Source organism: Alosa alosa, chromosome 6, assembly GCF_017589495.1.
Source record: "Alosa alosa isolate M-15738 ecotype Scorff River chromosome 6, AALO_Geno_1.1, whole genome shotgun sequence".
Classification (NCBI taxonomy): domain Eukaryota; kingdom Metazoa; phylum Chordata; class Actinopteri; order Clupeiformes; family Clupeidae; genus Alosa; species Alosa alosa.
The window spans coordinates 13321348-13349103 of record NC_063194.1 but is presented as its reverse complement, the minus strand read 5'-3'; the positions used below and the strand labels follow the sequence as shown (position 1 = coordinate 13349103).

The window sequence follows — 27756 nt, the reverse complement described above, 5'->3', positions numbered from 1 at the left end:
TGTAAGACTGTGCTAGGTTTCATTAGAATCTGCATCCTGTTGTGTGTTCAAAGCAGTCTTTGTTGACCATGCGAAAGAAAACAAAGGACTTGAGGTTTTGTTTTTGAGTGTCTATTTATAAGCACGAGTAAAAACAATTTTACAAACTGAGATCTTTAAAACAGCAGGGATGTATGTTTTAGAGGCCTTTTATATTAAATTAAAACAAACAAAAACTTAAAACAGGAACACCTTCAATGGTTATCAATAAATAGTCCAAATAACATTTACAGTATGTTACAAATATGAAGTGAATACTGGAATCAGTGTTCTTTTGTACACATGTACATCCACCCACCCACACACACACACACACTCTCTCTCTCTCTCTCTCTCCCTCTCACACACACACTATGATGACCCTTCCATTATGAGCTGCATATCTGCAAGTCTGTGTATGCAATTAAAAGTTAACATTAGGACCCGTTTGACTTGATTACATTACAATGCTGCCAGGTTATAACAGAAGACAAACAGAGAGGGGGAAGCCTTTGTGTTTTCCCAAGTGGAACTGGACTGCAGCCTTTAGGGGTACAGGCTCTCCCTCTTGGGTAGTGTACAAGTGTATGTGCTAGTGATTGTAAATTAAATTAAAAGGCTTTAGAATGTGTGTGAGGAGTGTTGGTTGATGCTGTATTCCTGAGAATGAGTAATATCTGTATTCTGATTCTGAACTGTTACACCTATCTCAATATGTGTGTGTGTGTTAAAAGTATGGCTGTGTTTATGGAAATTACTATCTAGCTCAACCTATAATATGTCGGCCATTGTGTAATTTGGGGTGCTAGAATATCCGACCCCAAAGCTAAAATTGGGTGACTCGTTGCTTTCTAGGAGAGCCACAAATGCTCAGAATTGACCAACTCCTTCTTAGGGTCACACCTTGTCCTGCCTAATCCAATGTTTTGCAAGTCTGGACCCTCCCTTGTATTAGTGTTCCTGAAATTGGTCAATTGTAAAACAGACAGAGAGAGATGTGAGATTACAGCAGATATGTGGCCTGGATGGAAAAGTTAGGGGAAGGGCCAGGTGTGTGCACGCACACATACGCTTGAGAATCTTGTCATATGGCTTTTAAAACTTGGTTTCTGCATCAAGGAGATTTCTACTTTGCAGAGAGGACATATGGACACTCACAAACATACACACACAAAGAATTTCCTGTCCTGGTCAAACCCAGCTCTGGGATGTCATTCTATAATTGTCCTTCAGGGAGTGGACACAGGTATAAAAATCAGCTCTAAGCTTCAGTAATCTGTACTGCATATCTGAGGATTTCAGCTAGGCAAGGCCAGAATAAGAGGAGGGTCACGAGACGGAAAGAGAAAGATGGAGCTGCAACATGGGAAGGAAAAGGACAAAGAGAACTTCCAACACAATCATTTCAGTTTCATAAACTTTTGGACACACATACACTCACACACAAACAAAATGTACACACAGATTCAGGCAACTAGGAGGGACAGTGAGACAAGCGGACATCTACAGACAGGCAGAGAGACAGACAGTGAAACAGATGTATAGAGGGGAAGCTCTTTGTTCAGATATGGCAGGCAAGGGGTTTTCTGTACATGAGGTTACTTTTGTAAACAGAGTTTTGCTTAAAGTGTTTCCAGAGGGCGGCTCACTGAGCACTCTCAGAATCGTCAGTCATTCTCCCATTCATACACACACACACACATATATGCGGTCAGGTCAGGTGGTGTGGATCCTGGCACACTATTGCACTTCTTCAACCCCCCCCACCCCAAAAGACACCTACTTTCTGCAACACTCGCTCACGGTCGCACACTTCACCCTTGTAGCTTTCTGTGGTCAGTCAGGTAGCCCTCTGGCCTAACCAAGGACACCTGGGGCGTATTCCAAGCATGTGGCTTAGTGACAACTACCTGAATAAGTTAACTCATTGTAAGCGCTAAACCTTCTAAAAGCAGAGACCAATGGCTTTATTTTGCTAGGCGAAGAAAGCCATATGGCTGTTCTGGTCACATTTACCACATACTCTGATTTAACTTACCCAGGTTTGTCACAAAACCACATACATGGAATAACCTCTTGGGATTTAGAGACAGAATGGTCCCCAGCCCTGCCCTAGAGGCATCAGCTCCCAGGATGCTGATTGGGCAGCTTTGACATCAGACCGTCTCCTCAGACCCCGGGGGGCGGGAGGGACGGCTCCGTGACGGACAGCTCCTGGGCGAGGTCATTGAAGCGGGCAATGTAGTCCACGCTGTTCTCGCTCATCATGCAGGCCAGCTGGGTATCGACCTGGAGAGACCGGGAGAACAAGTGAGAACCGTGAACCAGTAAGACCCAACTCTGAATGCAGTTCACACTTGCACAACGTTATGAATTGACACCTTTTTGAACACCTCTGTGTGAAATTGCTCTGCACTGCCAGGAGAATTTACATTTGTATGTCTGTGTAGGGTACAGTTCACGCCTGGTGTTGCTATTTTCACTTCTCGATATTCAGCTTGGAATGCAGCTCTGCAGAGATCTTAAGGCTTACTGCCTACTCACTGTAGCGAGTAGCTATTTAAATGCTTACTGCCAAGACCCCCGTGTTTCCTCAGTGATAAACAAGCAATGTTGGCTTTATGTGACATGGATAAAAGTAGATTGCATTCACTGGGTGGGTGGGGTCATGTTTGATAATTTTCACTAGCAAACAAGTGAGAAGTATGATACTTGTGCCAGTATGTGGTTTTGTGACAAACCTGGGTAAGTTTTGTCACAAATGTGGTAAATGTGGTATGTGGTAAATGTGCCACTCTTGTGACCCCAGCTATTGTAACGGTTCTGTTAAACCATAAAAACGGAATTTGAGATATACATACAACTGGTTCATCCTGAAAGAACCGGCCATCTGTTTGTAAAATGTTCTCAGTAATGTTTTCAGTTGTTTTTAACCTACTGCCCTAATGGCTCACAGCTGATATCAATTACATAAGCCAAGCACCACATGCCAGGATATGTTTGTCAGACCGCCTCCTCAAGAGATACTGGCCTCTAATCACATTTGTTTCTGTGTTTTCATCTGTGCTCACTTCTTTCACTCATTTTCTTCACAACAACTTCCAAGATTAGTAAACTCTGTTCCTCGATCTCCAGTTCCTGAACACATCCCCGGGGTGTGAACACCGGTGTTTGAAAACACTCTACTGACGCAGAGCCATTATGGATTTATTATCAGTCGATGAATATTGAATTGACACGCAACTGTTTAAAAAGTCTTCCTTGGCGCACACAGGGACCACATTCTGTGAATGCATGTGATGAGATTGAGTCTTAGCTAAAAGATCAGTTTGATTCCGTTGTTTTCAATGGGAAGGTCCTAACTGGACACAACGAAACACAGTGCTGTGCTTTTTCTTTCGGTCACTCACATTCTTCTGCTATTTTGAACAAGAAATATGGTGCAATAGAACAACATGATTCAACCCTTAAAGGTGTAGGTTTTTGAACGTTCTAAGTTCTGCAACAATTGAAGGTTCTAAAATTCTATGTTGAATTCAATAAACCCAGATATTCTTTAGAACGTTCATTTCTCAACATTCCCGTCACACCAGTGTGATGGTACTCCTTTAAGGGTTAATGTAGACAGAGATCACTCAATGCTACGCCACAGCTGGGTGCTCGTTTGCAGTTAGGATAAGCTGTGAGATGGCCACTCACCTCTGCAAGGCCTCTGGCCGGAAATGAATCATGGGAATTGGAGTCCATCAAGCTGGGGCCCAGGAGGGCTGTACCACTGGATGGGCCCACACGGGGGTGTTGTGTCCGGCGATTTTTTTCAGGAGACACCAGACTTGCTGCAGAGACAACCATGTAGAGGGGGACAGGATACAGGATATGACTGAGGCTCACTTGCCAGTATGAATAACAAAATGCAAAATGTGTGTAGTTTGTGTGTGTGTGTGTTGGGGTAGGTTGGGAGGCCTAGGTGGTATTCCAAGTCCATTGTTTAGTGATAAACCTGTTTATGTTGACTCAGAGTAAATGGTAAATCTCCCAAAAGAAGAACCTATGGCTTTGTTTTGATTTCTCACTTAACTTATCTAGGTGCGCTAGTAAACCATGGACCTGGAATGACCCCAGTTCAAAACCCAATCAGCTGAAACCTGAATCCGCTTCATCTAGGATTCTCTCAAAGCATAGAAAACTAACATAGATGCACGTCACTCAAAACGTCCTGTTTTAATACTATCCATGTGTGTGTGTGTGTATCTGTATGTGTATGTATGTAGATATGTATGCATGCATGCATGCGTAGTGTACATATATATATATATATATATATGTACACTATATATATGTGTGTGTGTGTGTGTGTGTGTGTGTGTGTGTGTGTGTGTGTGTGTGTGTGTGTGTGTGTGTGTGTGTGTGCGTGTGCGTGTGCTACTCACACAGCAGGCAACCCAGTGAGGAGTCGGTGGAATCGCTGGGGTACCACTGGGGGTCGTGTGTGGGCGAGGGGATCCAGCTATGAGCTGGACTACTGGAGGGAGAGGGCAGCAGTTTGGGCGTGTCTGTCCCATTGAGCTTGGCCGGAGAGAGAGATGGTCCTTCCCCTGAGAGAGAGCGAGAGAACGAGAACGAGAGCAGAGAGAGAGAGAGAGAGAGAGAGAGAGAGGTCTTGAACTGGACTGAGAGCAAAAACATTCAATCGAAACATCAGCCCTTTGATGCCATACGAGTTCCCGCGTGTCGTACCGAAGTGGGCCGAGTTGATGGCGAGCTCGATGATGGAGTCGCTGATGTGGGTCTGGGCCTCTCCTGAGGGGAGAGACTCCTCTGGGGGACCAGGAAGTGAGATGTCCAATAGGGAGGCGACGCTGGGCGGGGCGAGCAGGGAGTCCGCACCACCTGGGGATGGAGGTGGCAGGCTGGTCTGCAGAGATTCCTGAGAAAGGGAGAGGAGAAGAGGAGAGAGAGGGCAAAATTAGACACGAAATTGCCCTCATTTCAACACTTTGGATTCTACATTAACAAATAAAAAAAATCTGCTTATTAACAATGGTCAGTTACCCTCATCCATACACAAGAATAGCCCAACACATTGGTTCCCCCACTATGGCAGCCATCAAAAGGACACAACAGGAGTTGGACCTGAAAGCCTACGATGCTGAAACTCACAACTGAACCTGTGTCTTCCTGAGATGTAATGGTATGAAAATTTAACATGACGATTATAGTGACCAAAATTACCACGGTTATCGGTATTATCGCGCTATTTTTCAAATGTGCTGAAACATGTTTCTAAGCCTACCACTAATGATGAACAGAGCTAATTGGCCAGTCCTGCATGCACAATAGCAACAAAACAGAGTCAACAGAATAGCATAGTGTCTCGTCATAAAAGTGGTGTGGCTCCTTTAATAGAAAAAGGCTCCATTTTTGTAGTCGGTGCGTGTTAGTGCAGAGGGAGAGAGAAAACGCATACACAAAACTAATAGAAGTTAGATGGGGTGGCAACTTAGGTAAAGTAAGTGAATTTTTGGTCACTAAATAAAGCTGCAACTCCTTTGATTGAAGCTGTATCTTGTGCGTGCCTGTTGCTCACAACTAGCCTACCATAACGGAGAGCCAGGGCGATTTAAACACTTTTTAATTAAACGTAATTTACTAAGAGATCCACCTCAGTAATTAAGATAATTAAAATCAAAACATTAATTGTTATCGTCGATACTTTTATCGTGGTTTACTGTTACATCCCTACAGCATACCGAAGGCAAGAACGGTATGTGATGACTGACCAGACTCCAACACTCACACATAACACATATTCCTGCAACATTTCATGCATCGTTACCAATAAAGGAAATGCAGTCAAGTCCTGGAAAGACTTAACGTGATGAACAATACACATGCGAAAGATGATCCCAAATTTCCAAAGTCACCTCTGCTTGTTGAGGGAGAATGCTCGTCTGTGGCTGTGTCTGAGGCTGTGGTTGGGGCTGTGGCTGGGCTGGCACCAGGGACACGTCTCCATCAGGCCCCAGGAGGGCGTCCTCTACAGCTGCCGCCTCCATCTCCCCACAGGGGCTGCCTGGAATGATGCCCGCCGACTTGGCTGCCTGGTCAATCGCGCCTGCAGCACATAGGGAATGAAGATGCATGTTATCACTCAAGGTGAGTTTCACAGGCAGTAAAACAGACCTTAATAAAGATTAGGTTCAAATTATATTAACAAGGTATGTCTGTTTTGGGCAATAACTAACATTCCCAGTTGAAGTAGTGTTAGTTTTAGTTTAGTTTCAGTATTATAGAGAGATGTTACACCATCTCAAGCTTTTCACATGGGAAGTTTTACATTTTGTTAGAAAAATTATCTTACTGGACAGTTCGGTGGAGGGTGAAGGGCTTGGTGCACTGGCTGTGGTTTTGGTAACGAGAGGTCGGGCCAGAGGAACACGTGGCTGAATGGGCCGGAAGGAACCCGTTCCTAGAACAGAGAGAGAAAGAGAGAGAGAGAAAAAAGAAGAGAGAGAGAGAGAGAGAGAGAGAGAGAAAGAGAAAAAAGAAGAGAGAGAGAGAGAGAGAGAGAGAGAGAGAGAGAGACACACACAAAACTTCAGTACATATCCTAATTTGGCCACCATCACCGAATAACGTATCTGCAAATGTTCACATAATTTCTTTCCCTTCTCCTAGATTGGACTGATGATCGTCTGAACAAGGTTTGTTTGAGAGTAAAAAAGCCTTTGTGGGATTGGATGGGCATCTAAACACAGGTTTGTTTGAGAGTGGAAATGTGGTTGCGTGAGTCACCTGTGGCTGAGGAGTTGGAGAGTATAGAGAAGGAACAGACGTGCTGTGACGCATCTCCGGTTGTCCGCGGCACCAATGTTCTCTGAAACAACAGAAGGATGATTTTAGGAACCACAGAACACACACATTTATCACACATGTTGCATGACATTAGCCTGGAGATTCCAGACCCTGATAATCTAGAAAGATTAAGGGTCTGGCCACGAATAATGTAATGGCCCAACTCGATGGGCGGCACCAAGCGTGCATTTGAAAATCTCACTGCACACAATTGGATAACACAATATGAGCAACGTTTACTGACTGATTCCGGACTTCGACACAATTGGATAACGACTGTCATCTGTTTAGCTCGCCTCTGGCCCGCTTATATCAGATACAACGATGTGATTGGCTCCCCGCGATACAAGTGGCAAAGGCAAAAGTAACATGCATCATTACTCATTGCCAGAGTGTCTCGCAGAGACAATTCAGATTGTGCTCTTGCGAGAACTCTGGAGTTTCCAGGGTAGCATGACATACAATGTCTTACATCATCACACATGTAAACACCCAATGATCACGCTTGGTTATTTAACAAGTGTAGTGTTATCAGACGAGTTAAGACAGCATCAACCCCACCATACTGTCTTACCTGGACAACCAGAGGCTTCCTCAGGGGTCGACTCCTGCCCAACTTCCTCTGCTTCGGCAGCAAAAAGTCAGACTAGAAAAGACACAAAGGAGAAAATGTAGGATGCTGCGGTGTGTGGATTTTCTTGTTTAGCATGACTCGTTTGGTAAAATGGCTTTTCTGAAGCCCTGAGCAAGATGGAGGTGGTATGAGTCAACCTTGAGTCAAATCCCCATTGCCTTCAGGATTAGGAAGCATTTAGACCCAGAGATAGAGAACATCCAGAGAACATCTGGGATCACATCTGTGATGTGTGCTTTTATTCCCCCATTGAGATTATAAACATTGCTATGAACAAACATGAATCATTATGTGATTTTTGTGTGCATAACACATGATCTGTGTACTGATCTATGATGTGAAGGAGGTAATGTGTGTGACATTACACCTGTACAAATTGTATGTACCTGAGACTGAGTGAGTGTTTATTATGTGTATGTATGCATTATAAAAATGAATGCATGGGTATCATGAGTGAATTTGTGTATTAAAGGATAAAACAACCCTTAACGTTCGTTTTCAAAACTGTGCAACTCACCGAGTGGTTAGTCATGTTTGTTGATTATTAAAAACAAATATAACGAACATATTACTAACCACTCGGTGAGTTGCACAGTTTTAAAAACGAATGTAAGGGTTGTTTTAAGGATATGTTTGTGCATGCCCATAGCCACTCTGAAACAGCGTTTCAAAACGAGTCAGAAAGTCGAGACAGGACCCATCGTCAAAATTTCGGTGTCCACCACTCTATTTCATCAAAAACAAACCAGAAAAGTGCTAAATACCAGAATTATCCTTTAAGAAAGAAAGTGAGCATGTGTGTATGCTATCTATAAATATAAGTGTGCAAGTACAGTGTTTCCCATACATTGACTTATTTGTGGCGGCCCACCACAATATCAACATTGACCACCACACAATGATTTTCCAGGTTGTACTAAATTGTGCTTAAATCTGGTTCATCATAACCACGCTATGCTAATTTGTTAAAAACTGTTGAATTCTGCAAACCTACCCCCACAAATAGAATTCAGTTCTGTGGGAAACACTGAAGTGTGTGTGTGTGTGTGTGTGTGTGTGTGTGTGTGTCTCCCACTCACACTGATTGAGTCCAGCTGCTGTCTAAGGGCCAGCTGGGCTTCCTTGTTGGGGGAGAACATGCGCGAGAGGCGCGAGCTGTTTGGCGGCAGCATGGTTGGCACGGCGAACACGCCCCCGTCACCATCACCGCTGGACACCAGGAGAGGGCGGGGCAGGTTTCGCCCACCTGAAGCAAGGTAGGAAGACGGGATACAGCAGATGACCAGATTATTAGCAGAAACCACAAGTTACACTGTAAGTAATTGACAGTGTTGGAAGAGTACAGGATCGGTGTATCGGCTTTTCGCACACACTGTGCATTTCAACAAATTTGCACAATGTGGGAGAGCCAATAAATGAGCTGTAAAAAAACAATACAAAGGATGTGTATCTATCTACTCTCTACGTACTCTTCCACTGCAACTGCAGTGACCCAACAAATGCTGATGCTGATGCTGTTGCCATGATGATTGTGAGTGTGCAGAGAGTATCATTTCACGACAGACTGCAAAAGGTTCTGCAAATGTGGGAGCCCTGTGGTCATGGCAACCACAAATGTACACGACAACTACCTTAAGTGAACAAAAGCACCAGTGATTTATCTAGTGAGGTGTACAGATATATCTATGCCAAATGTTTTGCACAGCAGTGCACAGTGCCAATGTTGACAAAGTTGGGAAGCAGTGGCTTATCTGAATGACTATGTACCTATGATAGATAAGTAAGCCATGGCTTCATATTGTGTGTGCACACGTGCATTTTTGTAACACTGCAATACTTGTGTGTGTGTTGTAAGCATTTGTTTACACACATGCGTTTTTGTAAAGATGTAATGTTTGTGTGTGTGTGTGTGTGTGTGTGTGTGTATCTGTGTGACACATTCATCAGACTACTGTGTGTGTTAAAACAAATGTTTGTGAGACTGTGTGTGTATGCGTGCGTGCGTACCTGTTGTGACCGCGTTAGGCAGCAGCAGTTTGGTGTTGCGTGTTGTGCTTTGCTGGCGTCCACAGCTGGGACTACGGCTGGTGCCTGAGGGGGTTTTGCCCGGGGGCGTCAGAGACAGGGGCTGCTCTTCCTGGCCCGGCTTCACCGGGGATGTCCCCACTGTACACAGCTCCGGAGCCTAGCCAACACACAAGCGCATACGAGCACGCACGATTAAGCAATTGCTGTATCAACAGCTGATTGATAAGACTAGGCTACAGTCAGGGTCAAAGGTCATACAAGTGTCAGTCAGTAGAATATCCTAAGATGTAATGCAATGTAATCAAAATTTAACGTAATGCTTTTAACAGCTAAAAAACAAAATAAGAAAATATAAGTGAAACAGAAACCCCTTACATATGGAAGATCAAATTCCTTAAATCGGGTACAATCTACTTCGACTGTGAACCACATTTCATCATACATCTTGGAGGTTAAAGGTGAAAGGTCGTGCTCACCGGCTTGGGGTTGACCTCGGAGGCAACAAGGCGCAGGAGGCAGCGCAGCACGCTGTGTGTGTTGGGCGGGGTGGTGACGGGTGCTGGCGGCCGGGCCTGCCACTCGTACTCCAGCTGCAGTTTGCCCGGCTTGCCTAGCATCAGGTAGAGCTCGGCCAGCGTCACGTTCTCCGCCTCCTGGGCACTCCAGCCCTCCTCGCGGATCCTTTCTGGGGAGCGTCCAGTCGGCACGCCACTGCCACCGCCGCCACCACTGTTGTTTGGAGCGCTGCTGCTGTCCCCTTCCGCCCGTGTGGAGGTGTCCGGTAGTGTGGCGTGTGGAACAGCGAGGCCGGCGGTGCGGTCGGGAGACACCACGCCGCCCGCAGTGGGCTCCTCCTTGCCCTGCTCTGCAGGAGCGGGAGCCGAGTCCCTCTGACCGGCGGAGGTTCTCTCCTTGAGGTCTGCGTCCGCCTGCGCACCGGCCCCCTCCGCCTCGGCGGGTCCCTTTCCGGCGCTCTGCTCGGCTGGGAGTGACGGGGTGGTGGCAGGGGACGTGGAGTGTGTAGGGTGGGGAGCAGGCACCGGCACAGCGGCAGAGCTCTGAGTCGGGTTAGTATTAGTGCTTGCACTTTCTCCCCCACTCCCAGCTGCTGCTGCTGCTGATGAGCCACTCTCCGTGGCCTCCTGACTTGGTCCCTCTGCTTTAACAGCAGGGGGCGCTGCACCCTTCCCAGGGCGCCCCGCTCCTCGGCCCCCCGGCTGGATGCCCAGGATGTGGGCGGTGGGCAGGTCTCGGGAGCCTGGGCGGCTCCTGCCCGTCTCTTGCCAGTGCACGGTGCATGAGGCTTTGGAGTGGACGACGCGTGCCACGCCCGGGAGTGCAGTCACCGTGCTGCTCTCGGCCGGGAACAGAAGGAGCTCCTCGGCGTCCGCCTTCTTGGGGGCACCTTCTAAAGCTTCCCGCTCCTCTAGACTCTTACGCTAAGCGACACCAGTTAAAGACAACCATCCAGACTGACATACACAGCTTCTCATACACAGCAACAACTCATTGCCTCACTGACTGTACCAGATGTAAGTGCTGTCTTAAATCTAAACAGATAAGAGATAAAGACATTGATTTTCATATGCACCATGAAAAGAAAACAATGGGAGAGTTGACTGCATGCTAAAGCTGACCTTGTCGTGTGGTTTTGATGTCAAATCCTCTGTTCAAGACATGTAATTGAGTTAAAAAAGGTTCCCGTAGCGTGGTTTTGTCTGTCTACTTTTTAGTGGGTCACCTGGTCAGGACAAAAGGATACAATTCGCTGGTCCTGCACAGCCCACTTTTGCTTCAGGAACTCAATCAGGCTGGAGACCTTCCTGTGGAGCTCCACAACCATCCTGCAAAACAAATCAGACAGGACAAACGGGTTCAGTCTCGGCCTGGTTAACGTCAATCACAGCGTATGCAGCCGCTGATCGGTTGACCCGAGCAGGATTAGGGTTAGCCAATCGGAACTGACCGGAGGCGGGGATTGTGTGCCAAGCTCTGAACGCGAGCCCATGAGTGGTTGCTGCGCGGCTGCAACTCCACGGCAACCTTCAGTGGCAGTCGGACAGGCTTCTGGTCCTCCTCATCACTCACTCCTAATGGAAAAATGAAAGGGAAAGAAAGAAAGAAAATATTCATTATCTCCCTCCACGACAGCCTGGCCACATTCAGCATCACCTCCTACATCCTGTTGCTATAGAAACCCCTCTCACCCCGCCCACACACTGGAGTAGTGCCACGGCCTCAATCGGTACACCCCCTCTACCACAAACTCTTCCTCCACCATCCCTCTGTTCTCTCATTCTTCTCCATCCGCATCTCTCCCTTACGCAGGCATGACTGTTCAAATGGGCTCAACCTCCAGCCATTTCCCCTACTTCCCTTCTCACCACCTCCACTCCCCACCCCCTACCAATCACTTCACTTACCATCTGGGTCACACAATTTCTTTAGGGCTCGGCACATCGGGGCCTTAATGCGCAGGTTTCTGCCTTTGGAACGCACTGTTGTGGCTCTGCAAAAATACATTTCAGGCATACAGCAAAGTCAAGCTTACATTTACAGCTATAAGTCAATACTGCATTAGGTCAGGCATTCATGTAAACTTTTTATGGCATTGTCAACTTTTGGCATATATTTACAAAGACATGAGGGGAAAAACAGTGTCTTACCCCTGCTGAATGAGCTCATTCAGTTTTGCAACATTCTTATCGTCCATCACTGACAGGAAAAGGCAAAACAGAAGTTTATCCATTAAACATATTTAAGGGCAATACTATTCCAATTCACCCACCAGCAAGGCAATTAAATCAATTATTTGTATTTACTTATATCATACATCTTTGTGCATGCACATACATTCACACACAAATATATCTCACAGCACAATTAGGACAGGGGTCTGAGCTGGGCAACTTACAGCCTCCGACTTTCTTCCTGAGCTCAGCATAGCAGATGAGACCATAAAGTTCCTGAGAGGACTTCTTGAGAAGACGAGAGTACGCTACAATGGAGAAGAGAAGTAGGTGAGGAACAGTGAGGACAAAAACTCACTTTGTGTGTATTTGCGATGACAAAGAACCAATCACAGCAAGGTTTTGCCTGTACAAAACCTGCTTTAGGGTACGTTCAGACTTGGCTTCTTTTTGTTGTTGCCGACTGCTTTTTCAGGTTTTTTTTTCAAAAAAAAAATCTGCCATCGTTTTTGTTCTAAAAAGCTGCCGGAAGCGTCTTTTTGTGATATGCTATGTATCCGCTTGTGATTGGTCAGCTGTCAAAAACAGTGTGATGTACGGTGTTTTCCCGCTAGAAGTTGAACATTTCTCAACTTTAAAAACAGAAAAAGGAGGAAATAGGATTATAATGTAAAACGGACGCCGGCAGCTGTGAAAAATACGGCAAGTCTGAACGTACCCTTATTAGGCTGGTCAGGCAAGTGCATGGTGCAACAATTAGCTTCCACTATAATCAATGGAATTGGCTACACCAGATGTTATTGAATCATGCATATTCAAAAAAATTAGACCAGTCTTCTTTCCGTTCTGCAAACAAAAGGCTTCACTTACGTGTATGGTGTAGCCTGCCTGTAACCTGGAGCATTAGTGTTACTTGTCAAAGGCTGAAGCAGATGATGCCTACTTCTAATGCATGATGCAATCTTGAAATAAAAACCTAGCTGCCCTGTTCAATGTGTTGTTTTGGGTGCAGTGCAATAAAATGAATGACCCCAGAGTGAGAAGTGACTGATATTTGCTTTTATCTGAGCCTGTTTACATCATGCATATGCTTGTCTAGCCTGGGTGTTCCCATGTTGCCTTGCGCGCGATTTGATTCACGCTGCTAAGGCAGCCTTGAGACCATGGAGCAAATTTTCGCCTGAGATAGGGAACCAATCACAGAACAGGGGGGAAAGCAAGACGATGATGAGCTATGCACAGACGCATTTGATAGACATCCGTGGCACCCAATAAACGGATCTGGGCATTTTTTTCAAATACGAGAAAATGAACGTTTGGTTCCCAGACCACGTCTCATTGAGAAGTGGTGGCGCTAGCCAGGCTAATGCTTGTCACCAGTGGTGTAACGTATGGACAGGTGTGGACAAGTTCGCAACTATGACTTGAGTCACAGTTAACACAAACATACATTGACTTCACACTTGTCTGGCAACACTGACGTAAATTATTTCAGACTTGAGAGAAAAAAGAATTGTGATGATTATCAGTATTTATTAACTCTGATATTATCACAAATGCATTATTTGCATGTCAAATACTGGGACGTGTCTGCTTTCAGAGTGTAGAACATTTGCAACATTAAATTAATGTTTGGTGCCGTTCTATTTCACCAGCAACTTAAACAGTGGTCAAATACATATCCAACAGCGTTATGTGCAAACCTCACCATTGTTGAAGTCAATATGCTTGGAGATCTTGTGCCAGGTCCGGTAGTAAAAATGGCGAACCTGCTCCTTGTTCTTCACCATGCTGGCTGGCTTCCCTTTCTTTTTGTACTTCAGTGCTATGTTGTTCTGAATGGCTTCGAAGTCCTTCCCATACTGTGAGGAAGTGGGGACAAGCACAAAAGAAATGCATTGATGATGAGACAGAAGACCGGTGGTAACTACAGACAAGCCCTCTCATCCATTTTTGTGGCAATATTGAAAGCATTCTGCTAGACTCGTCCGGCACGGACACATTGTGCATAGTTGTGCTCTGTTGCCTTCCACCAAACGGCATTTTAAAAACCTGACAGTTGCAGTCATTAGACAAGGGTCACTTCATAAATGCTACCTCGTAAAGGCCTTCGAAGAAGCTGTTTTTGTCCTCGGTGCTCCAGGACTCCCATTGTCTGCGGGTCCGTTTCTGACTGCCGCCTTCCTCTTTCTCCCCAGAGCTCTGGCCTCGTGGGCCTGATCGGGAACTGCCTCCAGCCCCTGATCCCCCTATAGGGCCTGCTGTGGTAGCCGCACACACTGCTGGACCAGCCTCGGCCCCTGGACGAGAATGAGACAGAAAGCCAGAAAACAGGTGAGCTTCTTAATCACGGTTAATTCTATCTGGTCATGGCTGTCTATGACTGTCTTTCGTTCATATGGCAGAAGACACAGATATTACATTGGAATCACATATTTGACTAGAAGAGATAAGACAGTTCTCCTTACTACATGCACACAAACTAATATAGTATGGTAGGGAGTATTGTGCCACTGACCTGCACTGTATGCATGCATGTAAACAATACCTATATAGCACAAACACTGTGCATTGATGTAGGACTGTGCTTATGTGTGTGCTTGTGTGTATTGGCAGCAGGTCTACATGTGCAGTTCCTGGAAGTGTGTGTTCAGAGGCTTTCCAGACCTGCTGCTCACTGTGGCGGTCCAAATGCAACATGAGGCTAGATGAGCCAGCCAATGTCCCTCACTCACGTTCCCCCACAATGCATCACAACCATTCCTGTTTGGATCTCTTAGTTAAGACCAATGTGACCCCCAACCATGCCCTCTACCCAATGCCAGTCCCATACACACAAATAAAAGAAAAAACACAAGCATGCTTTTTAAAATTGCATAATTGCAAACCATAATAATAGCACTGCTACGAAAAATGCTAAAAACATGACTGTTCAATACATAGTTTTGAGGTGGTGTTTCAAATGTCAACCAAGACCCTCTTAACAATTGAGCAAGGTTTTAAAAACAAATGTGTCAAACACGAAACTCATTAGCAAGAAAGGCATCGTTGACACTGTTCCATATTTACTGTCAATCAATCAAATAATTCTGTCTAACATATTGTCTTCATAACAGCCCAGTAAGCTGTGGCGTAAAACGGTGTACAGGCTCCTAGCAGCGCATCCCGCCGTGCGAACTACCCTATACAACCTCCAGTACGGACTCTCACAGGACGTAAACATGCCAAATACTCAAAAGTGGCAAAACCATTTCCTGTGCCTTTAAAATCAATCAACTTTCAGTCATGCATGACAACAAAAACAACAACAGATTGAGCAAGTCGGCAGGTGACCATACTCCCGTCCCTTTCGGGACTCACCTTTCGCTTTCGCCCCGCCGTTCCCGTTCAGCGCAGGGGCAACGAGATCCTTCCGGAGCCGCTTGCTCGGAGGTCGCACACTGGAACGGAGAAAATGATGCTGATCCTGGTTCTGTGGGACGGCAGGAGGCGAAGTGTTGGACTGCAAGTTCGCTGGGGGTCCGGACGGGTTCGGCGTTGAGGTGGGAATACTCGGAGTCAAACTGGAGCTGGCCGCAGTTGATGGATTAAGAATTTCCTCTTCGTCTCTCTTTGTACTCGTCTCCTCGCTCGCCTGATCTCCGCTCTCCTCCTCGCAACCCTCCAGCTTGCGGGCAGGTTTCTTTGGCCCCTCGCCCCCGGAAACATCCCCTTGGCCCACTGTCATCCTGACAAAACACAATAACAGACATTTTATTAACATTTGAGATAAAACAAAATAGCGATCAACTTAGAAAGGCGACATTCCCTCTCACTCAACATGGCCGCCACTGTTTGTTTCAAATCCCCTCTCACCGTCCCGACGAAACAACCCAAAAATATTCAGTTGTTTATTACTTATTCTTTCCAAAAATCGAAATCTGAAATCAATCCAAATTCCTGAATGCACCGAATGCCTCTTTGACTTGCCTGATCGGCAATTTTTATTACGAAATTTAAAAGCGAGCGCCTACACTTTAGCGCCCAGTAGAAACGACAGTCGACAACGAAAATCTTTCGCTGCATTCGACCTTTAATTAAAGTGCTTGTTTTTCGAGCAATTTTACCCATTTTCCAGCTCGTCGACAGCTGACGACGTCTTCTTTCTCTTCACCATGTGTCCGAAGATTTTGGAGACCAAAAGTTGATGAAATTTAACATATTCAAAGCATGAAAGGGGTCAAGCAGCTACTCGTCCTCTCCTCACTCCTGTTCCAACAGGGGATACAACTCTGCGCAGCTCCAACTGTTAGCTATCTTAGCAACAGCAACTATACCTCACCAACTCCGTACTTTTACTACTCACCCTAGTATGATACATTAATTTATTTAAGCTGAATCGAATCTGCTAGTATCGTGCATCTTCTACGGATATTAACGGTACGGTTTAGCGTTGACTACGTGATAAAAGCGTTTTTCCGAGTTTCGTACACGAGATGAAGCTCTGACGCCTCAACAACACCCGAGCCTCTGGACTTTGGTTGTTCTTACTACGTCATCACCACTTTAAGAATAGATGTTTTGATATTAACATGTTGATTTACTGCAACATAAATCTAACGCTAGACACTCAAATCCAGTCACTCCAGACGTACTAGTATACTGTCATTATTATAAACATGGTAATGCAATTAGAAAACTGAACTTCTGTACACCCCAAAGGGTATTGAGAACATGTTTACAGTCATGTCGCATTTGCATATTGTTTCATGTGAGTAAATCAGATCAGATAAGTGAAACGTTTAAAGTATCACTCAGATGTGTTCATTGTCATCTTTAAAGCATTGTGAAACAATGTATTCAAGTATTCCTGTTGCAAGTGCAGGCATTCTCCCATAAGAATTGCACACGAACCATAGTATGCCTTTTCACAGCCAATCATGGACAGCATGACAGTTAAGGTATAAATCTGGCAACTCTTGGAACAACAACAAAGAGTTTATATTAACTTCATACAATGTGTTTTACTAGATGTCCTACTAAGTTATTTTGTGACTGGGTTCTCAGTTCTCATTCTTAGAGAGAAAAAAGTCTATGTATATGGGAGGCATGTTATTGCTCTGCTCTTAAACTTTGTAACCCTCATCTGCAGTTGTCAGTACCAAACTTTTACCTTTGCCTTTAGTCATATATCAACAATAAAATGCAACTGCAACATATACCACATAAGACCACACAAGCCTGTAACATGACAGTTGCTTACTCTACCTGGCATGAATTTAACAGATGTTGTCAAGGGTGTGATGAAAAGTCAGATTGTGCATGTTTATGTGAAGTTTAATTCAGAAAGTTTAGTTAAACTAACTCAGAATTATCCATATGCAATATCACCATCAGCCTATAAGTAATATGGTTCAAAGTTCACTATCTGAAATAAACAAATGTGCATGTTGAACATAGGTTAGAATACTTTGACTATATAACTGGGTAGCCCAACAAAACATACATTAGAAGCTTGTAGATTTCTGTGATTTCCACATGGAAGTGCATGTACTTGGATACAAGTAGGCTACTGAGGTCTGATCCTGCTGCTCTCCAGACATCTTAAAAATAAAAGTGGTCAAATTGTTGTGCCGTCAAAATACAGTGTCTCAAGGCCATGTTAACATTGTTTTTACCTTGGCCATGTTAACATTTTTGCTACCTTTAGCGGCTAGCATCTAACTCATCACGTTAGCTCATGTTCATCTTTTGAACTGAAACCTAACCTTAATCATCCAGGCTGTGAAAACACGCAGATGTAACTTTATTACTGTGCCATGGATAAAATATGTACAAGTGATCTTTCTAGATGTCTAAAAAAAGCATCCCTTACCTTCACTCTTTCAGTGGGATTCTGTCAAACTAGCATCCTTTCGCCCAGCGCTTCCCCCAGCTGAGCACTTGCTGGCTGTCAGTGCAGTTTTCCTCGCGCGGGTAGCACGCCCACTACAATTCGAAAACAAATCATTTGATTGGACAACTGACTGTGGATTGTGTGTGTCTTGGTCTGAAGAGCGTGGCTTCTGTCCAATGAAAATGTTGAAAGACTGTGCATGGTAAGTCTAACGACCAATCGTAGTTATTTTACGTCTAAACTTCCACATGCGTCATTTCATTCATATCGCTTCGTACCGCTCCTTAAAGTAACGGTCCCACCCAACACGTTGATTTCTTTGTTTAAAAGCAAGAACAGTCTGCACGCAGATTATACGAATGTTTGTATCCAAATATACATAATAGTTTTGTATCCACTATGCATAATAGTTTTTATTTCATTTTAAGTCAGAAGACGTGTTTAGTAGGCTATCCTTATCCCATGATTACTAATAAGTGTCAAAATGAAGTTAGTTTAGTTGTGTGCATTTTGCTTTATAGAGACACAAATACAATTTAAACATGAAAAAAAAAAAGATAGGTCAAGTGATAAACAGAAGTTATGGTATTGTTCCCAGGTGAACAGCACAGCACTAGAGAATGTCTACAGCACCGAATGAAAAAAGGAACGTCTTGACGCAGTGTCCCAGTAAAGCATGACCAATCAACTAGTGGTAAGAGATCGCTTGTAATCGTTTTCTGCCAATCTCATGGAAGTGTCGAATGATTGACCAAAATGTTAACCAATCATGCCATTCTCCTAAGTCACTGAAGGCGATTCCCCAGTCAATAGGGCGGGGTTGTTACTGCTAGCCAACTTTTAATGCTGCATTAGCTGACGGTCTAGTAGGCAGTTTCTTGCGCAGCGGCTGGTTCCTCTTTGTACTTCCTCGACATACTGTAGGGAAAATAGCAACAATGACTTCTACTAATATGTTTCAGGGACTGGAGAGTGGTTCGAAACCAAGTTCAAGGTATGCATTTTCACTGTTAATGGACAATTAATCCAGAGGCTTGGACACATTACGTATAAAGGACGTTTCCCTCACTTTTATTATCTTGAGAAATCGACGAGGATGAGCTTCCGCTGATGTGAGAACTTGTTAGCTGGGCTAACTTGTGCGAGAGAATTTAGCTTAATTTTCGTTAACCCTAGCTAGCAAGCCACATTTCATAATGGCCTGTAGTGGTGATTCAATATATTATGTGACGCTTGAGTTCAAGTAGTATGGCAGACAAAATAGATTATTACTCAACAGAACATTTATTTTATTATACTGTCAGGAACGGTTTGATCTCGCTACATGTTGAAACTTCTCCTGGTCATCCCAGTATAGCTAGCCAAATTCTCGCTAGCAAGCTAGCGAAATCACACAGTTAGGTAATGCAGAAGGTTTACCTGAAAGAAGTCAATTGTGCCAGATTAACTAGCGGGTCATTGAATCATTGTTGTTAACGTCTGCTAGCTTGTTAACAATGTTACATAATATGCACTGTGAGTAAGTAGTTAACGTAACTATTCGCTTGTAAACGTAAGTGAACATAAGATAGCTAACGTGAACTTAACGTTACAAGTACGTTAAATGAGCTAACAAGGAGATAGTTTGTTCTCTTCAACGTGTTATACCTTAATCTCATTCATTCAGTTCAAATGGCACCTGACAGTTACGTAGCAAGATTTATACAGAAACTTGTGTTAAGTAAAGAAACTTGAGTGCTTTATCAAATATTGCCATGTTGGTTAAGGGTGGCGCTATTTTACAGTTACAAATATTTAATGTGGGTTAACGTGCAAAATGGTCTGCGTGTTAACCAGGCTATGCAAAATATTGAGTGTTGAATAACTTAATATTTGTAGTGAACCTTGGCCTCGCCATGTTGCATTACTGACATTAAATATGTTTTATTGTGCGTATATGTTGTAAAATTATGAGTTGAAGAATTGGAAACAAGGTTATATCTGTAGTTCATCTATTTTATTATTACTATTGTGAAGGGTACTGCGGCCTCCAGGTGGTGGTTCTAGTAACCTCTTTGGTGGTTATGAAGATGAGACGGCCAGCAGGCGACCAAACAAAATGGCCTCCACCATTTTTGCACCTCCAGAGGAACCTCAGGGAGGCCCCAAGCGCTCCAATCCCCCAGGTATGAACATCTATTTGGGTGACAGACACTATTCAATCCTTTTTTCGTACCACAGGGAGAAAATCTCACCAAACTGTAATGTTTTATTTCAAGTGCTGTGGGGTTTTGCTCATTGCACCACTCCCAAGTTCACATCCGTAACACTCTTGTGCATAGACTTTCTTTTGCTTCTCACCACAAGCTTTACAGTACAGCACTATCAACTGCAACTACTTAGCGAAGCATTGTAAACGTTGCACGCTGATAAGGGGAGTATACAGTCGGAGCTACACACCACAATCTGCCTGGTACACCCGAAGTTGGTGACATATGGCCGTGACTGTTATTTTCGCTGGAGCTCAGCACGATGGGCCTTTGTACCATCCTTGCAAGGCACAGGCACCAGTCACATCATAGTAAGAACACACAGCTTTTACATGTAAGTAGTTGTTTTTGACAAAATGGTCGAACTGGATGTTGAAAAAGGGTTTCATTTTTTTTTCAAGCTAGAATAGAGTGCAGATGTCATCTGGGAAACAATTGTTTGTGGCCTTATTAGGATGGACGGCAGTGGAGGCAGCAAGGATGGTAGCAGACCAGGAGTAGGAGGGCCCACAATTGGAGATTTATTATTCCCAAAATTCCAGAGGTGCAAAAAGTATTTACAGTGACTAAATAATAAAAACAAGAAAATAAACCTAATTGCAGCGATGCACTAATATATATGTGCAGGTAAATTGGCAATACCAAAATTCACTGGCCCAACACACAGCACAGAGAATGTTCTCTCTCAAAGCCCAGAACATACTCAACACAAGTTCCATTCTGCCCCTATAAATAGGCTAAAACCCCACCCCTAGGCTATACCAACATATAATTCAATCAATTAACCATGTTTCACATGAGAAATGACAAAAATATACAAAATATATTGCAACACATTTCCCGTGACAAATTCATACTATCATAAGCTTTAATGGATACAGAAAATGTACTACTTAATATCATTCCCGTAGCACATTATTTCCCCCCTGTGGCTCTCTTATGCAATGGTAGCCAATCGTACCCCACTACCTGAAATAGGGGAGCAGTTGCACCACTTCCTTTTTGCCAGTGGGACAGCGTGAACCCCTTCTACAGGTTGGCTACCTTTCTATTGAAATTATTGTCCACCACATACATTCCACCAATACAATAAACACATAATTTTAGATGAAGCATGTTATGCGTGTCGTGATGTTAAATACACTGTTACGTTGCCGGTAGGCCTTTCCCGACAAACATTAACAAACATCTTAGCGAACAAACGACAAACAGCACAACTACGCACATAACAAACAACATATCAACTCAGACAGCTTATTCCATATCATGTTGTAATTATGCCGGCATATGTGTGAAACAATGATGAATGGAAGTTGTGAATGTTGCGTGTTATGTTTGTCAGTTTATTGATGTGCATCCGTAACATTCGTGATCTCAAAGGTGTCCACCGGCACGGACTCGCGCCGTGACAGGCCTGATGAAGAGTAATCACTTAGCTGTGTAGCAACTTGTGTGTGTGGACCAGTATAAATACTGCAGATCCTCTGCTTGCATGGCTCTATTGTACTGTTTCACCAAATCGAACATGCCCACATACACTTACACAATTTTGCTCAAAGGACATGTAACAAATTCCAAGTTGTCACTAGTGTTCACTAATGGCAAAAAGGCTATCACGGCTGTGCGGAATTTCAAGGAGTTCTAGCTGTGGATGTGCCTGTGTTGTACCATTCAAAGCTGTGTGTGACAAACCCTTCATTTTACCTGTCTAGATTAACAACATTTCTTATGGATATTTGGGTTCAGGCGGTTTGAGGTATTAATGAAGATAATATCATAAGAACCTTTTAGAATGTGTCATGGAAAATAATCTAATTGGGTGTAATTGTTATCAGTATGGGATTAGAACAGCCAGGCTTTATCTAAGGCCAATGGTTTTGAACCCAGTGATTTTTAGCCCCAAATCAATTGGATCTGACAGACTCGGGCAGAAGTCCTGTCCGTTTTGTTGTGTTGTTTGAGCAGGCTCGTGATGCAATGAATGATTTTTGTCTCTTGCAGCACAGCAATCACATCCGATTGAAAAGTACAGTATAAGTTACCATATCACATGCAACAGAAAAGCGCACAGTGTCTGCCCAGCTTCAAGACATTCAACAATGGAATGTGGACTAGAATAGACCACCTTCATTCAAGATTTATTCATTTGAGATTTAAGCTTCAATCTGTTTGCACATTTTGTGGTTGCTGCTACAAAATATACAACGATGTTGGCAGTTGGCTGACCAGAGCCGTACTTCAAAACATGGCAAGATCATGACTGTTTGAGAAGCTACAGCCCATTTCATATAATCCTATTACATTTGTTATTCCTTTTTATGTCTCGTCAAACACGCAGCACAATTACATAAGCAAGTTATTTCTAAATGTGGACAAATCATGTCGGTTTGTGTGTCTGGCATTCCATTGCATTTTTAAATAAACATAGTAAAAACAGCATTCCAGCAGCTTGTTTGAAACCACTGGAAGCAACACCTCCCATGTGCATCTCTGTCGCATGTCAAAGTTGTACTGCTTCTATGCATTTACTTCTCTGGAGACCTCTTCTCTGTGAAGTAAAGCTACTTTTTGTAGTATGTTGGAAATTATGAGGGCTAAACAGGACTTTTTCTAAGGAGTCTGGCTTTAGTTGCTCTATCGCATGATTGGTCTGCAAGTAGAACACAAAGTTCTACTGCTTCCTCATTGGCTCTCTGTCTGTGAAGTGTGGCAGGGAGAAGGATTTTCATACTGATGTTTGATTGTACCCCTCTGGGGAAGAACCATGAATGCCTGTGGTGTGTGTGTGTGTGTGTGTGCGCGCTTGTGTGAGGATCCACTCATAAAAGAGGTGAATATGCTTCTGAGAGATCCTGTCGGTCTAATACAGTGGTCCCCTATATCAGTAACCATAAATAGCTTAGTGCTGTGAACAACAACAGTCTACCTTAGTTGAATATTCCATTACATTTAATCATAGGCTACTGCAATTTAATACCATTGTTAGCTGTGTTTTATATTGCCATCATGCCATGTAAAATGTAGCTCAAATGAAATAATACTAATAAAAAGACTTTAGCATTCCCAAAAGTATTAGCAGGGAGTCCCAAAAGTATATTTCATTTAAAATGTGTGAACTCTGAACTCTGTGTCTTTGCATACACAGCTCAAGTTGTGAACAAGCAATATCCTACAAATAATTTAAAGTTCTCAAACTATGAGAGTTTTATGAATTGCTGGCAAAAACATCTGGAATGACCACCACCATTCTAACTTTCACTCACCTGATGAGAACATTGTGAATTTGGATGAACATTTGAACGAGTGAAAGTCCCAGAAATATGTCTTGAATAGAAGTTAGTTAGTTAGTTAGTTATTAACAATTAATTGATAAACTTTTAGAATACTTTGAGCACTGATGCAGTCAGCATAGGCCTCTTACATTGTTTGCAGGTAAAGGCCTACATTTCATTCCGTTTTCGATGGTAAACGTGAAACGGCGCCAAAACAACCACCAGTGGACAAAAAGAGTATTACACGTATACTGTTGAGACTCGCCATAGAGAATGAATGGGGGAAATTACGGAGGTTATAGTTTGACATGTCGTACTCCCGTGCGGGCCAGATGCTATATACCACAGACATGTTTTGGGGGGCCACCCAAAATGAGGTGGCGGGCCGTAGTTTGGGGACCACTGGTCTAATATGACAAACCAATGTCAGAGAGGGCTCTTGTGTTCCGAAGCCAAGTAGCCACCTACAGTGGAAGTTTGCTTTGGGTCATAGGGCATCCTTTAACGGAGATAATAAAGTCTGAAGAATTGTGATAACATCTCTCTTGCTTTCTTTCTTTCTCTCTCTCGCTCACCTGCTTGCTCGCTCAGGTGGGAAGAGCAGTGGGATCTTTGGAGAGCCCCAAGCGCGTCCAGCTCAGCACAAACCTGTCCCCCCTGGTGGCTCTACCAGTAACATTTTTGGAGAAGCAGATCCTTGCTCATCACCTGCTAAAGTCCCACACCCCAACAAGCCAAAGGTAAGATACAACTATGTACATTTGCATGATATGAAGTAGACCTATGTGGCTTCAGATAAGGTTTTTGTTTTGTTGTTGTTGCAGTATAAGTATTCTTCAAGTCTGATGCCACACTATGCACTTTTAGCCTTACACTTTTCCACTCAGTGACTGTTTTTGGAAATTGCAGACAAAAGCCCCACATCAGGGGCAAATTGGTGTTTGCTCAGTGCTGGCAAATATGCGCTCGGTTGCTGTTTTGTGAACTTTTCAAAGATGCAATGCAAAAGATATCAAACTGGACACATCTTGGACCTTTATTTATAAAGTGTTTAATATTTACTCTAGAAGTACTCCTAGTCGCTATAAAATTTTCTAGAGGAAGTAAGAACTCCCAAAGCTGAGAGATGCTATGTCTGATATCAAGTCCCATGCACAAGCTTGCCTTTAATGACCTCAGTGATTGGTTGATTTGTGATGGGTCTTTGAGGGTGAGCAGGCATGCGTTTCATAGCCTACCAAAAAAATGAGTTTCTTCCAAATGTGCAAGTTTGAATTTAAAATGCTTTGTGAATATAGGGTCATGACTTATTGGGGAGCCCAATCCAGTAGTTGTGACTGGAAATGAGTGCTGCGACAAGCTACAGCCAATGGGAACACAAGACAAAGAGTGAGGGGTAAATCCCAGGGGAGGAGCACACGGGTGTAAGGAATGTTCCAAATGGTTCATAAATGCCCTGGAGTACCCACAAGCGTTTTAGTGTTTGTAACCCAAACCACAATATGAGCAGGCAGCTACCATACGATTTTAGTCCATACATGTTTTCTCACTCTGTGCAGAACAGGCAATCCTGCTGCCCACATATCCAATCCAATCTGACAGATTTATTTGGGATGTCCTGAAGAAAGATTTTATCATCTGTGACCTCCTGTTGCTGATGTTTCATGTAGAACAGAAACTGCAACTAATAAACTAAATCAAGATTTACAATTACAAGAAAAGTTGTGCAGTGTGAACAGTACAGTAATCTGACAACTTTGAAGGTTATTTAGTGTGTACTTGTTATGAAATGTTTCAGCCTTATGACCGTTTTGTCCATTTCCCTGATTGTACTTAATTGCCTTACAGGACAACATTGGTGTGGGAGCGGTCTCGGAACCAGAATCCCCAGGTACTGAAACGATGGCTCAGTGTTCAGTAAATTAATGAAGATCCTCTCACTGGCATCCATTCAGAGTGTACACTGGGATTTATCCTAATTGTAATCTGCCTCTTATAACCTAAAGCACAGAAATGAATTCCTCTTCCCCCAGTTCCAGCTCCAACTCCAGCTCCTGCTCCTGCTCCAGCTCCTCAGAAAGAGGCTCCTGTTCAAGAGGTGAAGGAGGAAGTTGCTGCTGCTCCTGCTCCTGCTCCTCAGGCCCCAGCTAGTAAAGAGGAGCCCGCCCCTGCAGCCAGTGAGCCGCAGGACAAGGACCACGAGCCACGCCTAGGTCCCCGCCCACGCTCCCACAACAGGGTTCTCAATCCTCCGGGTGGGAAGTCCAGTGTGGTCTTCTATTGATCCACTCTGCCCACTGACTGTTCTTTGCTCACTTTTTTTTGCGTCCCCCTCCCCATCTCGCCTTTCTCTCCTTTTTCTTTCATTTCATTGCCCTTGCATCATCTCCTTATTCTCTCTCCCACCCCCCTGCACTTTGCTTCATTCCTGAACTTCACCTGTGTTCAACGGTTGGAAATGTTAATGATTTTATTGGTGTTGAAACTCCCCAATCATTTATAATACGGCTTTATTCCTCTATGAATGGTTTCATGTTCTCTGTGTGTCTTCCCTTTTTTTGATACTCTGGATTGATTTGATGACTTATTACATTGAATCTGTTCAAATGCAACTGGAACCACTTTTTGGCAGGGAGAGTATTTGAGTGTAAACAAATCAGATAGTGTTTGGGAACTCTGTTAATTACATCTGTTCACCAAACTACATAAAATCCACGCTGCAATCACAACCATAATGTGACGATTCTCTTCTCATTGTCTCCTCCTGTGTGAGTCTCCTCCAGGTCCCCCACCACCATCACCCAACCTCTCCTTTGCCCTTTGACAATCAGTTGTGACATTGTTTGTCGGGAGACTTAAGGCCTTACAGAGACAGACATGCACACATAGATGCACACTCACAAACACTGACCTCATGCCAAAGTATGCACACACCAAAATGGAGGCAATTTATTTTTTTCTGTTCTTTTTTTCTAAATCCATGCCAATGCAAAGAGTAGTGTGATCTACTTGCTTGCTCGCATGCGTATAATGTGTGTGTGTGTGTATATTTTGGTGCCTCATATTAGCATCCAGATAGTGGCTTCTGCTCCAGACTGGCTCATTTATGTTTTAAATTAAAACGGCAGCAGGCCCGGGGGCTCCCTCATGTGACCCACACCCCCTCCCCCTCCTGCCAGCCACGCCTAGAGTGCCAGTATGGTTGCCAAGTGATGATCAGAGGATGTGGAAGCAAAGCCTGAGTATCACAATAAACTTCTGTTTTAATGAATGACTTGTTTGTTTTTTTAATTTTGACATTTTTGGTTTTAGATTATATGGGGTGGACGAGAGGTTTATTTGAACAGGGTATATTGGCTCAGTGCTAGAAAACACTGGTAAGAATGTTGATAATAGTGAAGAAAACAAAAAGGCCTGGTATATGACTAGGCTATTAACATTAAGGCTATGTTTAAATTGGCTGTTTTACTTGTACAACCAAATTAATAATTACGACCGAAATTTAAAATAGAAGTATTACAAATGTACAAGTAAAGATGTGGCAATATCCTAAAGATAGAGCAGCACGTGAGTGGAGTTTAAATGGGAGATGCATGAGAAGAACCTGTAGCCTAACAACAAGCCTGATTATGAAGGACAGGTCCGCTCACGTGCCACCCAGCTCACGTCATGCGCGCCACACAACTGGGTGACACCAGATCGAGGGAGAGCGCGCGTCTCCAAGATTGTCTACAGCCAGCAGGGAGTGTTTAGATCTAATGCTTGGTCACTTGGCCACCTCGTGTGATACCATTAACCCGATTTCCTCCAATCAGAGAAAGTAATGAAGATGCCAAGTAGACGGTTGCCTCTCCTTCAGGTCATTTGTCTGCCATGTAGCCAAGTAAAAGCTTTCTTTTCTCTCGTTGCCATGTGATGTCTATAGTGGGCATATTCTGCATTTGTTTAAAAAAAGGGAAAAGGGCAGTCTACAATATTCGCTCTCCGAATGTTCTGGAAGGTACTGGTAGCCTATAGCGTAGCCTATATCAAGGCCAAATAAAATACCCTAGGCCTACTGTTCTTCACACTACCTCCTGAAAGCACTTATCCATCAGGAAGATACTAAACCACATGCACTACTAGGCATAGCGAC

The 27756-nt window shown here is 43.9% G+C and overlaps 2 protein-coding genes across 5 annotated transcripts; one reads left to right on the top strand and one right to left on the bottom strand.

Annotated features, from left to right (window-relative positions):
• Positions 1-95: 95 nt before the first annotated feature.
• Positions 96-18141, bottom strand: cramp1 (cramped chromatin regulator homolog 1). Of its 4 annotated transcripts, XM_048246412.1 has the most exons (21): positions 18080-18127; positions 17711-17807; positions 15586-15953; positions 14323-14525; positions 13934-14087; positions 12450-12533; positions 12202-12250; positions 11959-12044; positions 11502-11625; positions 11298-11379; positions 10012-10974; positions 9515-9692; positions 8587-8753; positions 7448-7519; positions 6814-6895; positions 6380-6487; positions 5943-6133; positions 4756-4945; positions 4449-4613; positions 3718-3854; positions 96-2307 (listed from the first exon to the last, which is right to left on the bottom strand). In XM_048246412.1, the coding sequence occupies exons 2-21, from the start codon at positions 17752-17754 to the stop codon at positions 2188-2190; spliced, it is 3567 nt and encodes a 1188-aa protein (XP_048102369.1). In that variant the 5' UTR covers positions 17755-17807; positions 18080-18127; the 3' UTR covers positions 96-2187. The 4 variants fall into 4 exon arrangements, with proteins under 4 accessions (XP_048102369.1, XP_048102371.1, XP_048102370.1 ...); XM_048246414.1 differs by lacking the exon at positions 17711-17807 and having other exon boundaries at positions 18080-18141; XM_048246413.1 differs by lacking the exons at positions 17711-17807; positions 18080-18127 and adding an exon at positions 16332-16798 and having other exon boundaries at positions 10012-10968.
• A 795-nt stretch (positions 18142-18936) lies between these two features.
• On the top strand, positions 18937-26892 carry jpt2 (Jupiter microtubule associated homolog 2). Its single transcript, XM_048246470.1, has 5 exons — positions 18937-19094; positions 20117-20265; positions 24213-24361; positions 25470-25512; positions 25655-26892. Exons 1-5 carry the CDS (start codon positions 19039-19041, stop codon positions 25903-25905), a joined length of 648 nt encoding a protein of 215 aa, XP_048102427.1. The 5' UTR covers positions 18937-19038; the 3' UTR covers positions 25906-26892.
• The last annotated feature ends 864 nt before the right edge of the window (positions 26893-27756 follow it).

What these genes read in the sequence shown, in the direction of transcription:
- cramp1 (XM_048246411.1), bottom strand. Translation starts at nt 16,381, where the DNA reads ATGGTGAAGAGAAAGAAGACGTCGTCAGCTGTCGACGAGCTGGAAAAT. An exon ending in AATGAGCTCATTCAGCAGGG is followed by an intron (nt 12,045 to 12,201) that starts GTAAGACACTGT and finishes GTATTTTTGCAG; the next exon opens with AGCCACAACAGTGCGTTCCA. An exon ending in ACCCTCCACCGAACTGTCCA is followed by an intron (nt 6,134 to 6,379) that starts GTAAGATAATTT and finishes TATGTGCTGCAG; the next exon opens with GCGCGATTGACCAGGCAGCC.
- jpt2 (XM_048246470.1), top strand. Translation starts at nt 19,039, where the DNA reads ATGACTTCTACTAATATGTTTCAGGGACTGGAGAGTGGTTCGAAACCA. An exon ending in CAAGCGCTCCAATCCCCCAG is followed by an intron (nt 20,266 to 24,212) that starts GTATGAACATCT and finishes TTGCTCGCTCAG; the next exon opens with GTGGGAAGAGCAGTGGGATC. An exon ending in CACACCCCAACAAGCCAAAG is followed by an intron (nt 24,362 to 25,469) that starts GTAAGATACAAC and finishes ATTGCCTTACAG; the next exon opens with GACAACATTGGTGTGGGAGC.